General features: G+C 50.3%; 2 protein-coding genes across 3 annotated transcripts in view; one reads left to right on the top strand and one right to left on the bottom strand.

Annotated features, from left to right (window-relative positions):
- Positions 1–15,040, bottom strand: part of LOC127587820 (uncharacterized) — a 270,103-nt gene that overhangs the window by 101,729 nt on the left and 153,334 nt on the right. The gene's annotated exons all lie outside the window — the stretch shown is intronic.
- The window catches only part of opcml (opioid binding protein/cell adhesion molecule-like), a 162,877-nt gene that overhangs the window by 61,748 nt on the left and 86,089 nt on the right, over positions 1–15,040 (top strand). For both annotated transcript variants that reach the window (XR_007958862.1, XM_052046286.1), the window contains exon 2: positions 11,803–12,038. Coding sequence is in view for 1 of the 2 variants with exons in the window: in XM_052046286.1 (XP_051902246.1) it covers positions 11,803–12,038 (236 nt within the window). In the remaining variant the exon portion in view is untranslated. The remainder of the gene's footprint in view (positions 1–11,802; positions 12,039–15,040) is intronic.

The raw sequence follows: 15,040 nt of genomic DNA, 5'->3' as shown, positions 1-15,040 counted from the left end.
AGGTGGCCAAAGGAAGAGATTCAGACCACGGACGTTAAGACCCGAAAGCTCCTAACCATGCATGGAGGGTTCCATCCCAAATCCAGCACCCTGAGATTGTACGCAAGCCGAAAGGAAGGAGGCCGGGGACTAGTGAGTGTGAGAGCCACTGTCCAGGATGAAACATCCAAGCTCCATGAATACATCAAGGAGAAGGCTCCAACAGATGAGGTACTCAGAGAATGTCTCAGACAATGGGGAACAGAAGATGAGGTGCTGGAAGAGGGACCATCATGGGAGGACAAGCCCCTACACGGGATGTACCACCGGACCATAACTGAAGTGGCTGATCTCAAGAAGTCCTATCAGTGGCTAGAGAGGGCTGGCCTGAAGGACAGCACAAAGGCACTCATCCTGGCTGCTCAGGAGCAGGCCTTGAGCACCAGAGCCATCGAGGCCCAGATATACCACACCAGACAAGACCCAAGGTGTAGGTTGTGCAAAGAGGCACCTGAGACGATCCAACACATAACTGCAGGGTGTAAGATGCTGGCAGGGAAAGCCTACATGGAACGCCATAACCAGGTGGCTGGCATAGTCTACCGAAACATCTGTGCGGAGTATGGACTGGAAACCCCAAGGTCAAAATGGGAAACACCTCCGAAGGTGGTAGAGAATGACAGAGCGAAGATCCTGTGGGACTTCCAGATCCAGACTGACAAGATGGTAATGGCGAACCAACCAGATATCGTGATCATAGATAAAGGGCAGAGGAAAGCCGTTGTAGTGGATGTAGCGGTCCCAAGTGATGGAAACATCAGGAAGAAGGAACATGAGAAACTCGAGAAATACCAAGGGCTCAGAGAGGAGCTGGAGAGAGCCTGGAAGGTAAAGGTGACAGTCGTGCCTGTGGTGGTCGGAGCACTCGGGGCAGTGACCCCCAAAATAGATGAGTGGTTGCAACAGATCCCGGGAACAACATCGGACATCTCAGTCCAGAAATGTGCAGTGCTGGGAACAGCAAGGATACTGCGCAGAACCCTCAAGCTTCCTGGCCTCTGTTATAGGACCCGAGCTGAATGAGGGACGGACACCACCCGAGGGGTGAGATGAGGATTTTATATCTATATATAAAAAAAAAATTCTCAGCGCTGACTTTCAGGTAGGAGGGGGACACTTTGTCGGGCCCCGGAGCTTTCTTGATCTTTTTCTGCTTGAAGAGCCGTCTCACGTCCTGTTCGTGGATCTGTAGTGTAGAAAAAGATGGTGGGCTGGGGGGGTAGGTCGAGTGGTTTCTGGTAGATGTGGGTGTGTGTGGGAAATGGGGGTGTCCTTTTCAAATCGGCAGAAAAAAACATGTTTAGTTCATTAGCAAGACCCTTATTGTTCACTGTTTGGGGGGATGGCATTCTATAGTTAGTGATTGCTTTCAGGCCATTCCATACAGATGCAGAGAGTTAGCAGAGAACTGGTTTTTCAGCTTCTCTGCATAGCTTCTCTTAGCGATGTTAATTTCCTTTGTCAATTGGTTTCGGGCATGTTTGTACAGTGCCCGATCTCCACTTCTAAATGCGGCCTCTTTCTCTTTCCTGAGTTGCCTGAGTTTGGGAGTAAACCATGGCTTGTTATTGTTGAAGGAGCAGAAGGACTTCGTTGGCACACACGTCCTCACAGAAACTGATGTATGATGTTACAGTGTCTGTGTATTCATCCAGTGTGTCCGTTGAAGTTTCAAAGACGCCACATGCTGATGATGATCAGTGCAGTCTAAGCATTCTTGTAGAGCTAGCTTTGCTTCATCTGTCCATTTTTTCACAGTCCTAACAACCGGTTTAACACATTTGAGTTTCTGTCTGTATGTAGGTATTAAGTGGATTAAATTGTGGTCAGAAAGACCCAATGCTGCACGGGCGACCGATCGGTATGCATTTTTGATTGTTGTATAGCAGTGGTCTAGAATGTTGCCTTCTCTGGTGAAACAGTCGATGTGCTGCTTCTATCTGGGAAGTTCACGGTTAAGATGTGCTCTATTAAAATCGCCCAAAATGATCAGGGGTGACTCTGGGTATTTTAGTTCGAGTTTGTTTACTTGTTCGGCTAGCGTTTGTATCGCCGTGTTAGCGTTAGCTTGTGGCGCAATGTAAACACCGACTAGTAAAAAGGAGGTGAACTCGCGTGGCGAGTAGAATGGCTTGCAGTTTAAAGACAGCGACTCCAGGTCCGGGCTGCAGTGTGCGTCGAGCTTCGTGACATCAGTGCACCATTCTTCGTTGATATAGAAGCAAATCCCACCACCTTTCGATTTCCCTGATAGCTCGCGGTCGGCTCGGAGAAGGCGGAAGCCGGGTAGATGTAGCGCGGAATCTGGGTGGCGGTCACTGAGCCAGGTTTCAGTGAAGCAGAGCGCAGCAGAACGTGCAAAGGTTTTGTTGGTCTTTGTGAGGAGAAGAAGTTCATCCATCTTGTTTGGCAGAGATCGTAGATTAGCAAGATGGATCGATGGGAGCGGGGTTCGAAATCCGCGCTGCCGGAGCTTGACGAGCACGCCGGCTCGCTTCCCCCTCCTCCGGCGGCGTTTCCATGCTCCGTACAGCGCAGCCGCTCCGCTCGCGATTAGCTCCGAAAAACCTTGTGGATTTTCGTGTGCTGGTGAAAAAAGACTGAGCGTAGACTCCCCAATGCGCAGCAACTTTTCCCTCGTGTAAGTAAGCCGCTCAGGGTCGCCAAAAACAAACGAAAATGACAAAAACAGGGATAATACTAGGGAGCGTGTGACCGAGGCTGCCATACCTGTCGGCACCTGATGATGACTATATATTTATAGCCTTCATAGATCTCAAAGCTGCCTTTAATACAGTTGACCACCTCTCCCTTTGGAACATTCTGAAATACCTTGGAGTGCCACGCAAAATAACCACATTGTTCCAGCGACTCTACAACAACTCAGAGAGCTGTGTTCGTATGAATGGGAAGGACTCAGAGTGGTTTCCCATTAACAGTGGGGTCAGACAAGGCTGCGTGGCCGCTCCTGACCTATTTAACTGTGTCATTGACCACCTTATGATCCGAGTCCGGGAGAAAGTCTCAGGCGTGTCGTTTGGCAACTTCCACCTGACCGACCTTGAATACACTGATGACACCACCCTGTTCAGCAACTCCCTCCAACACCTCAGCAGTGCTCTCTCCATATACCAAACAGAAGCAGCAAAGCTGGGCCTCCAAGTAAGCTGGCAGAAAACCAAACATATGTATATCGGTGACGGACCCCACCCCTCCCCCTGATCTTTGGGACAGACGAAGTGCAATTCGTCAATTCCATCATCTACCTGGGCTCCACTATTACTAGCAGCGGCGATCTCAAGTCAGAGATTGACCGCAGACGCGCCCTCACGGCCGCGGCAATGCAGTCACTGTGGCGGCCCCTCTGGCACCACCACTCAGTGTCCCAAAAGACCAAGATGCACATTTTAACTCAGCAGTTCTTCCTATCCTCCTGTATGGTGCAGAATCCTGGCCTTTAAACAAGACCCTGGCCAAGAGGATTGATGGTCACTCAGAACCATCTTGAACATCAGCTGGCACCTCCATGTTTCCAACTCACAACTCCGAAAACAGCGATAAAGTATGAACTGTCTTGTAATTTCCCCATTGCGGGACATTCATTCATTCATCTTCTGAATCGCTTGACCCTCACAAGGGTCGCGGGGGGTGCTGGAGCCTATCCCAGCTGTCTCCGGGCAGTAGGCGGGGGACACCCTGAATCGGTTGCCAGCCAATCACAGGGCACATAGAGACGAACAACCATCCACGCTCACACTCACACCGAGGGACAATTTAGAGTGTTCAATCAGCCTGCCACGCATGTTTTTGGAATATGGGAGGAAACCGGAGCACCCGGGGAAAACATGCAAACTCCACACATGTCACGTTCTGCTCGAGGGGAAAAAATCGCTCCGAGCAGAACAATGAATTAAATAAGTTGGATCCCAGGTAAAGCAGACAAGAGAGAGTATTGTCACAAAATAAGGTGTCTTTAATGACAGAACGAAAAAACAACAGAAAGAGCCCGACAGGGAAAAACGGTAACAGAAAACGCTGATCAAATAAGGATCAGGAAATTAACAGAAAACGCTGATCAAATAAGGATCAGGAAACAAACAGAAAACGCTCGCGGCTAAAGCAAACGCGAGGAGATAATCGCGCTGGTGGTAATAGTAGAAAAATACGAAATATCGAAAGTCGAAATAAGTGGGCAACAAGTATAGGTCGTAAGGCAAGTATGCAACGAGGCAAATAGCAATAGCGCAAATAGAGAACGAGAGCGAATAATGGCTCGGCGAGGAGTTCTCCGGCAGTGAGATGACTGCCGGAGTCTCTAAATAAAGGCGGGTAATCAGCCCGAAATTACGGGCAGGTGTGCCGATGGCGGAGGAGAAAACCCGCCACCTGCTGGCAGACACGCGACGTGACAGTACCCCCCCCTCAACGGACGCCTCCCGGCGGACTACCCGGTTTGGAAGGGTGTGCAGCGTGGAAGTCGCGCAAAAGGGACGGATCAAGGATCCAGGAGCGAGGCACCCACTGCCGCTCCTCAGGCCCGTAGCTCTCCCAGTCGACCAGATACTGGAACCCCTTTCCCCTGCGCCGAGAGTCCAGGATGGCACGAACCGTGTACACCGGGTCACCGTCGACGACCCGCGGAGGGGGCGGCGGCGTGGGAGGAGGAGCCAAGTCACTGGAAGAAACGGGTTTGAGAAGGGAGACGTGGAAGACGGGGTGCACCTTCATGGTAGGAGGTAGACGGAGCCTGACAGCAGCCGGGTTGATGACGGCCTCGACCTCGAAGGGACCAGTGAATCGAGGACCCAGTTTCGCCGAGGAGCCGGCCAGGCGAAGGTCTCGAGTAGCCAGCCATACCTTCTGCCCCACCACATAGGAGGGGGCCGGGCGCCGACGACGATCCGCGATTTGACGATTTCGGGACGCCGTGCGGGACAATGCCGCCCGGGCCTCCCTCCACATGCGATGGGCCCGCTTGAGGTGGTGTTGAACGGAAGGGACCTCCACCTGCCCCTCCTGCGACGGGAACAGCGGCGGCTGGTAACCGTACGCCGTCATGAACGGGGATCGTCCGGTTGCGTAGGAGACGAGGGTGTTGTGTGCGTACTCCACCCATGGCAAGTGGTCGACCCATGTCGCGGGTTGGTGGAGGCACACACAGCGGAGGGCCGACCCCAGATCTTGGTTGGCGCGCTCGGCCTGTCCGTTGGACTGGGGGTGGTAGCCGGACGTCAGGCTGGCCGTGGCTCCGAGGGACCGGCAGAACCGCTTCCAGACGCGTGACACAAACTGGGGGCCCCGGTCCGACACAATATCTGTAGGGAGGCCGTGGAGACGAAAAACGTGTTTAACCAGGAGGTCGGCGGTCTCCAATGCCGACGGCAACCCGGACAATGGCACGAAGTGGGCCGCTTTGGAGAAGCGGTCCACGATAGTGAGCACGACTGTGTGACCTCGGGAGGAGGGAAGACCCGTCACGAAGTCCAGCGCGATGTGTGACCAGGGGCGAGGTGGAATGGGCAACGGCTGGAGCAATCCGGCCGGGGGTCGATGGGAGGACTTGCCGCATGCGCAGGAGGTGCAGGCCCTGACGAACTCCGTCACGTCGTTCCGGAGTTCCGGCCACCAGAATCGCTGGGCGACAAGTTGTACCGCCCGGTTCACCCCTGGATGGCATGCCACCTTGGACCCGTGTCCCCACTGAAGAACCTCCGAACGCAGGGACGGAGGCACGAACAGTCTCCCCGCCGGACACCCCGCCGGTACCTGCACCCCCTCCAGGGCGGTCTGGATCCGCTGCTCCACCTCCCATTGAACGGCCCCCACGATGCACTGAGCCGGGAGGATGGTCTCTGGGGGTCGGTCCACTTCCGGGGGGTCGTGGAGACGGGAAAGAGCGTCGGGCTTGGTGTTCTTGGAGGCTGGGGAGTATGTGAGTAAGAAGTTGAATCGGGTCAGGAACAAGGCCCACCGGGCTTGACGGGAGTTGAGCCTCTTGGCGGTACGGAGGTAAGCGAGGTTCTTGTGGTCCGTGTAAACCGTGAATTGTTCTTTTGCCCCTTCGAGCCAGTGTCTCCATTCCTGCAGAGCCGAGACAACCGCCAACAGTTCACGGTTGCCAACGTCATAATTGGCTTCGGCAGCAGAGAGTCGACGGGAGAAGAAGGCACAGGGGTGCAGCTTCTGGTCGACTGGAGAGCGTTGGGACAGTACCGCCCCCACCCCTGAATCCGAGGCGTCCACTTCTACAACGAAGGGAAGATCAGGGTCAGGATGTTGAAGGACGGGGGGACTGGTAAACGCCGCCTTTAGGCTAACGAATGCGGCCTCCGCGGTAGAGTCCCACTTAAAGGGAGTCTTAGTTGACGTAAGGCGGGTCAGGGGGAGCGCCTTCTGACTATAGCCGCGGATGAATCGTCTATAGAAGTTTGCGAACCCCAAAAAGCGCTGCAGTTCCTTGCGGTTAGACGGGACTGGCCAGTCCCTGACTGCCAGCGTCTTGATGGGGTCCCCTCTTATTCTACCCCGCTCGATTATAAACCCCAGAAAGGAAATGACGGGAACATGAAACTCACACTTCTCCGCCTTGACGAAGAGCCGGTTTTCTAATAAGCGCTGCAACACCCGCCTGACATGTTGCTGGTGTTCCTCTTCTGACCGGGAGAAAATCAAAATATCATCCAAGTAAACGAAACAAAAAATGTTGATCATATCCCTTAAAACGTCATTAATGAGGTTTTGAAAGACAGCGGGGGCGTTAGTGAGTCCGAAGGGCATGACCAGATACTCAAAATGGCCCAGAGGGGTCTTAAAAGCGGTCTTCCACTCATCTCCCTCTCTGATACGGACCAGGTGGTAAGCGCTGCGTAAATCCAATTTAGAGAATATAGTGGCGGATTGCAATGGGGCAAAGGCGGAGTCTAGCAATGGTAGTGGGTAGCGATTCTTTATGGTGATGTTGTTTAATCCACGGTAGTCGACGCAGGGGCGCAGAGTCTTATCTTTTTTGCTCACAAAGAAAAAACCCGCCCCTAACGGTGAACGCGACGGTCTGATGAGACCTGCGGCGAGCGAGCTGTTTATGTATTCCGTCAACGCCTCGCGCTCAGGTTGAGACACCTGGTACAGCCGTGAGGACGGTAACGGAGCGCCCACCTGCAGGTCAATAGCGCAATCGTAGGGGCGGTGTGGAGGTAAAGAACGCGCTCGATCCTCACTAAATACCTCCCCGAGGTCCCGATAGCAATCCGGCACTCCGTCAAGGCAGACTTCCACGGAGGGGGTGACATGTTCGTACCCCCCGACGGCCGACTGTAGACAGTGTCTATAGCAGTAAGGGCTCCAGCTGTTGATTGCTGGGCGCGCCCAGGAGATTACGGGGTTGTGTACTCTTAACCATGGTAACCCGAGGACGAGGGGAGCGTTGCGAGACCGCATGACCAGAAAGCGCCGCAGCTCGATGTGATTACCCGAAAGTTGGAGCTTCAGTGGCTCCGTTCTGTGGGTTACGACCGCCAGGAGACGCCCATCGAGATCACGAATCTTCTTCCTATCGATCAGTCTCTCTAACGCACAACCTAGCTCGGAAGCGAGCTCGGTGTCAATCAGGCATACGTCCGCTCCTGAGTCCACCAGGGCCCGAACCCGCTTAGACCGGGATTCCCCAGATATCGTTCCCTCAAGTACTAGTCTGTTCGGTTGCGTGTCGACTCGATCAGACTTGGGGTTTAACGCGCGTGACGGTGACTCACAGTACTCATGTTCGAAGGAAACAGATGATCCCGGGTGATTGGTGATGGTTGAAAGGGAATCTCTCTCCTCGCCACCAATGTTCTCGCTTCCCAGCTGCATAGGCTCCTCTGCTGGTGCTGTCTCCCGGAATACTCCCCCACGTTCCCGGCTTCGCTCCCTCAGGCGATTGTCCATGAGTAGGGCGAGATCGATCAGTTCCTCCAGGTCGGTGCTGTGATCACGGGTCGCCAGCTCGTCCTTGAGTTGGGAGTTTAATCCTCGGCGAAACAGCCCACACAACGCTCGATCCTCGTAGCCGCTTTGCGCCGCCAGGATCCGGAACTCGATGGAGTAATCGGCGACCGATCGTCTCCCCTGGTGGAGGGCGAGTAGCCGACCCTCTGCCTCTCGACCCCGCACGGGATGGTGAAACACCCGGCGGAATGCTGTCACAAACTCCGGGTACGATGATCGGAGATTTGGCTTGGCCTCGCTGGTCGCAATCGCCCATGACGCCGCCGGACCTGTCAACAAACTCATAACGTAGGCCACCTTGGCGGCATCATTAGCGTAGGCAGACGGCTGCTGGCAAAAAATGAGCGAGCATTGGTGGAGGAAGTGACCACACTGCCCATGCTCACCCCCGTAACGAGGGGGGTGTGGGAGCGAGGGTTCTCTCGACATAGTGGTCTGAGAGAGGAGTGCCTCCGGAGTGGTTGGATAGCTCCCTGAGGGGGGGAGTCTCCGTTCCTCCACCCGCACCAAACGAGGTTCGAGTTCATCGAACCGATGAGCCAGCATGGAGACCGTGCCTCGGAGTTCCGAAATGGCTTGGCCCTGCTGACTCATTTGCTGCTCTTTTCGGGTAAGAGCGGACAATATTCTCTCTACATCCGCGGGATCCATGGTGGCCGGAGAATTCTGTCACGTTCTGCTCGAGGGGAAAAAATCGCTCCGAGCAGAACAATGAATTAAATAAGTTGGATCCCAGGTAAAGCAGACAAGAGAGAGTATTGTCACAAAATAAGGTGTCTTTAATGACAGAACGAAAAAACAACAGAAAGAGCCCGACAGGGAAAAACGGTAACAGAAAACGCTGATCAAATAAGGATCAGGAAATTAACAGAAAACGCTGATCAAATAAGGATCAGGAAACAAACAGAAAACGCTCGCGGCTAAAGCAAACGCGAGGAGATAATCGCGCTGGTGGTAATAGTAGAAAAATACGAAATATCGAAAGTCGAAATAAGTGGGCAACAAGTATAGGTCGTAACGCAAGTATGCAACGAGGCAAATAGCAATAGCGCAAATAGAGAACGAGAGCGAATAATGGCTCGGCGAGGAGTTCTCCGGCAGTGAGATGACTGCCGGAGTCTCTAAATAAAGGGGGGTAATCAGCCCGAAATTACGGGCAGGTGTGCCGATGGCGTAGGAGAAAACCCGCCACCTGCTGGCGGACACGCGACGTGACAACACAGGGAGGCCGGAGCTGGAATCGAACCCGGTACCTCTGCACTGTGAAGCCGACGTGCCAACCACTGGACTACCGGGCTGCCCCATTGCGGGACAAATAAAGGATATTAATAAGGATCTTAATCTCATTGACAGATTTCCTTACTTCCTCAAATACGTATAAAAACATTAAAATCACAAAATGCATTTAAACCTAGAACCCAAGAACCTTTTTCTTTGGAAAATGTTGAATTATACATTAAATGACTACTATATTTTCACTGAACACCAAAATATGTTTTTTTTTCAAATATTCAATGCTTTAATCCAAATTTAGGATTAAGGCCAAATCTGACCCTTTGGGATTTAAGGGTAGCATTTGAGTAGCAGAATTTATAGGGGCCAAATTTGACCCCGTAGGTTCTCCAGGGTTAAGATAAGTATTCATGATATGATTTTAAAATGTGACTCAATATAAATATCAATATAAGACAAAAAAAATTGTGACCTAAAATAGTCAGTTTTTAATCACTTGTCGGGCTGTTCACACGGCAAGATTTGGTCCGGTGCTGCGCCGGGGCTGCCCCAGTAGAGCGTTCACACGTGCAAATTAGCTCCGGCGTAGCCCCGGAAAAGAGCTTATACCGGACCAAATTTGACCCACCTCAGGGAGGTGGGTCAAATATTTGCTCCGGAGCAAATGCTCGTTTGCGAAGCAGTACCGGTGTAAATTTGCACGTGTGAACGCAACTGGGTTAAATTTGCTCCAGAGAAAATGCTTGTGAAGAGTACGTATGGCGAGAATGCGTTGCTTCCGTGCTCTGTCGGACTTCCGTAATGTGTTTGTTTCATAACGACACAAGACTTGGCTAGTAACATCTTTCCTTTTGTAGGAGACTGGACTGTCTCGGAGTTGTTTGTTCCTTTGTTGTTTGTTCACAACCCCCCCCCCCCCCTCCCCATAGAATTTATTTTGTGATTTCCTCTCTTGATTTTCTGTTTGGCGCATTAGTTTTTGCTTTTCTGAGTGTCATTGAAGTCATCGTTCATTTACGTTTTCTTGGGCGGTCACTCTCGAGCAGAAGGCATGGAGACCGAGAAGGAGAAGGATGTGCCGGTCCAGTAGTCGCTTGTGTTGTGTATATACAGTACGTTTTAAAAAGAACCAACACGACAGCTCGTTTGTTTTCTGTCGTTTTGCTCCGCTGCAGAAACTGCCGTGTGAACGCAAGTGGGGCAGCCCCGACACTGTGTAGCTCAGCAGCTTTGTACGTGTGAACGCTCCACACAATTTGCTGCGGTGCAAAATATATCGCAACAAAATATATCGGTGCAGCGCCGCAGCAAATGTGTGCCGTGTGAACGGCCCTTGTGTAACATACTGTATGTCAAGTGGTAGTGAGGAGACTGTGCAATGCCCTCTTCATGCTCCACAACGAATCTCTGCAGCGGTGACTCATTTGGATGCTGGGAATGTAAGGGCTGAAAATGCTCAAGCGCTTCATTGTAAAGTTGGTGTAATTCAGTAATTGGTTTTGAGGATTTGGTTTTCCCCTTTCAAAAGGCACTTATAAAATTTCTGACACTGGATTGCACTGCTTGGTTCAAGTGGGTAGATTCTTTTGCTGGTTTTAGTTATGATAGTTAAAAACTTCAATGTCAAGACATTATTTTAATAGTGGACTTGGCAGGAAAAATACCCAATATAGATAAGGAAGGAGGAACACATGGTCAGAGACATTTACAGATTGTTCAAGAAGCGTACATGGCAAAAATATATATACCTGTATGTTGTTAATCTGTATTTAATTTTTGGTTTTTGAATACTTTGGGCATACAATTGCTGCGTTATTGTCTAAATGACTTCGCATCATTAGATTTTGGTTTTGTATTTTTTTTTATGAAGCCATTTTGACGAGTTTGATGTTCTCTGCTTAGGACTGTTGGCATTTCGTTTTGTGGATTTTCAGTTGTCAATTTTTTTCTTGCCAGTTGCAAGTGCTTTTTGTTCTCATTGGATTTGCCTGGCTTTTTGTCTCCAGCGACTTCTGTTTCTACTTTGTCGGTCTCTCACCTTCCCCTAAATAAATATAATTTTGGAATTACTATTTATCTGTGTTTTTTGGGATCCACCTTCTACCTACCCAGTCTTTGTTCAGACCATCGCATTGTCAATCCGGTTACACAATTGTCTCAGGGAGTGACGTCGGGAATGGAGATTGGGAATGAGGGTATTAACAGTCCCAATGTCTTTTCCGATTTTCCAACCGGATTGCGGTGTTGAAAATCGAAGGATGATGGATACCAACAGATGAAAATAACTGGGAATGGACCAGAATGGACCGCTTCTTGAAATGTAGCTACAGAATCTGAACCATAGCTACAGAATCTGAACCACTCCTGCTCGGAAGATATTTATCATGTATTTTTTATTATTTCCTTCAAAACTCCATTAAACTAATTGAACTGGATAATAAGTGGCCAATTTACAAACGTGATTTTCCAGAATATGATGTATTCATGTATTTTTTTTCTCTCTATTAATATTTATATTTGTTTTTTATGTTGTCTTTTTTACAGATGCAGTGTGGACAGTAAAGTGTCAAGAGTGGCATGGCTGAACCGCACGACCATTCTTTTTGCTGGAAAAGAAAAATGGTCTCTGGACCCTCGAGTCAGTCTGATGGAAAATACAGCCATCACGGAATACAGCATCGAGATCCAAAATGTTAATATACATGATGAGGGACCCTATGTCTGCTCCATCCTCACGAATCAAAAACCAAAATCTACAAAAGTGCATCTCAGTGTTCAAGGTAAAACATTTTCAGTTTAACATTTTGTGTGACTGAAGGTCCCGAAGTGTCCAGAATTAGCTGATGTGATACATCTTAAAAAGCCTTTCTGTAAGCATTATCATGTAAATGAGCCTTAATTAGGCATCAAATGGCGTTGTGCCAAATAAAGGCACCCACGGTCCCCAACAATCACGTGGCGCTTATGTTATTAAAATGTGATGCTTACTTGGAGGAGGAAATACTGTAAGGTCAAGGTTGTCGTTATTGTCAAATATGCTTTAAGATAAGATAAGATATCCTTTATTCGTCCCACACTGGGGAAATTTACAGCCTCCAGCAGCAAGAATGTATGTAGAAAGGAGAAAGAGAAAAAAAAAACAACAAACATCTTTCAATTAAATACAATATGAACACAATGGATAAATCACAGTACTATTTACAATTTTACTTCACATAATTTAATTATTATTATTATTATAATTGTTATTTTTTATTCATCAGCCTGACAGCAGTCGGTAGGAACGAGCGTCGGTATCTCTCCTTCTTGCAGCGCGGGTGTAACAGTCTCTGGCTGAAGGAGCTACCAAGTGCTGTCAGGGCGGGCTGGAGGGGGTGGGAGGGACTGGCCATCATAGCTTTTAGCTTAGTTAGCATCCTTCTGTTGCCCACCTCCTCCAGAGTGTCAAGGGAGCAACCCAGGACAGAACTGGCCTTCCTGACCAGTCGCTCGAGTCTCTTTCTGTCCCGGGCTGAGATGCTGCCTGACCAGCAGACAATGCCATAATGGATGGCCGAGGCCACCACCGAGTTATAGAACGTCTTAAGGAGTGACCCCTGAACCCCAAAAGACCTCAGTTTCCTGAGTAGGAAGAGTCGGCTCTGTCCTTTCCTAATCAGGGTGTCCGTGTTTGTAGACCAGTCCAGTTTGTCGTTCAGAAGAACACCAAGGTACTTGTAGGAGGTCACCCTCTCTATGTCCATACCCTGGATGTTCATCGGTGCTGGTGAGGACTTTTTCCTGCAGAAATCCACAACCAACTCCTTAGTTTTCCTAGGGTTGATCTGGAGGAGATTCTGCTGGCACCTGTCCACAAAGTTTGTCAGTCCCCTGTACTCCCGATCGTCCCCTTCTGTAATGAGGCCAACAATCGCAGAGTCATCGGAGAACTTCTGAAGGTGGCAGTTTGGAGTGTCGTGTCTGAAGTCCGAGGTGTAGAGGATGAACAGGAATGGAGCCAGAACAGTCCCCTGCGGCGCTCCAGTGCTGCAGAGAAGCCGGTCCGACTCACAGCTCTGCAATCTCACGTACTGCGGCCGATTTGTGAGGTAGTCTATGATCCATGCTGTGAGATGGTGGTCCACTCCGGCATTCTGCAGTTTGCCTCCCAGCAAATTGGGCTGGATGGTGTTGAAGGCACGGGAGAAATCAAAGAACATGATTCTCACAGTGCTCCCAGCCTTCTCCAAGTGTGACAGCACTGAGTGGAGGAGGTAGATAATGGCGTCTTCCACGCCGATGCCAGGCTGATAGGCAAACTGCAGCGGGTCCAGTGACGGGCTCACCAGCGGTCGAAGGTGGGCGAGGATGAGTCTCTCCAGCGTCTTCATCAGGTGAGACGTCAGCGCCACCGGTCTGTAGCTGTTCAGCTCCTTAGGCTGGGGGGTCTTGGGCACTGGACCAGGCACGAAGTTTTCCACAGCTGTGGAGCTCTGCCCAGCTTCAGGGTCAGGTTGAAGATGTGCTGGACAATGTTACACAGCTGGTCAGAGCAGGTCCTGAGGAGCCGGGAACTGATCTTGTCCGGACTTGCTGCCTTCCTCACATTCATCTTCCTCAGTTGGTTCCTTACCTGCTCTGTTGTGACGGACAGACAGGAACCAGGTGACATACTGGGTTGATGAGAGCTGGTCGAAAGAGGAGGGGGAGGAGAAGAAGTCCTCAGTGAGAGAGGTTGCAGTTTGTGGTTGGGGGAAGGGACAGACGACTGGTCGAAACGGTTGAAAAAATGGTTCAGTCCATCTGCCCAGTCCTTGTCCTTCTCGATCACTGTCTTTGGGCTGTCATGGCCTGAGATGGTTTTCAGGCCCCTCCAGACACCAGTGACCTTGCTGGCCTGTAACTGGTCCTCCAATTTCATCCTGTATATCTTCTTCCCCTCCCTGATCTTTCTTCTCAGCCGAATCTGCACGTCCTTCAGTTCCTCTCTGTTTCTCGACCGAAAAGCTCTCTTCTTCTCCTTCAGCAGGGTCTTTATGTCAGGATTAATCCATGGTTTGTTGTTGGAAAAACACCGCAGAGTTCTGGTGGGTACGGTGTTCTCCTCACAGAAGTTTATATAGTCCGTGATGGTGTCAGTGAGTGCATCATTGTCCTCCCCATGAACCTCGCTGAAGAGTTCCCACCTGGTTGTCGCGAAGCAGTCCCGCAGAGCATCTTCAGCTTCCGATGACCATTTCTTGACCATTCTGGTCACAGTTGGCTGCCTGTGCACCAGAGGTTTGTACACAGGCTCGAGTTTATGTATAACATGCAGCACAGATGAAATTTTTTCCTCTCAATCCTCAGTGCAAACATGCTGTGCATTAAACACACACAGCTTAGATAGCAACTACACTGCATAAAAAGACTATACTGTTCAGATGACATATTATAACAATATAAACAAAATGATGCACAGCAGTGCGATGAGCAGCCCCACTCACAGTCATGCCAAACGATCAGGTATAGTCCAATTATAGTCTCCAAGAATTTAATGAGAAGTTGAGGAGGGAAAAAATCTGACACTTTTGTGGAAGCTTTCCCACCCGGATTTCAAAAAGAATGTTTGCTGACTGTTTCGTACGTCTGCCTCACAGTACAGAGTCCAGGCTTCTAATCTTGGTTCTGGGCTTTCTGTATGGTGTTTGCATGTCCTCTCCCATGCCTGTGGTTTTCTGTATAGTCACTGGTTTCCTACAACGTTTCAAAACATGCATAATAGGTTAGTTGATATATTAGCTGTGATTGAGAGCGTGAATGG

Source organism: Hippocampus zosterae, chromosome 16, assembly GCF_025434085.1.
Source record: "Hippocampus zosterae strain Florida chromosome 16, ASM2543408v3, whole genome shotgun sequence".
In the NCBI taxonomy this organism is placed as follows: Eukaryota; Metazoa; Chordata; class Actinopteri; order Syngnathiformes; family Syngnathidae; genus Hippocampus; species Hippocampus zosterae.
The sequence above is the reverse complement of the archived record's forward strand: the minus strand, read 5'-3'. Positions and strand labels throughout refer to the sequence as shown.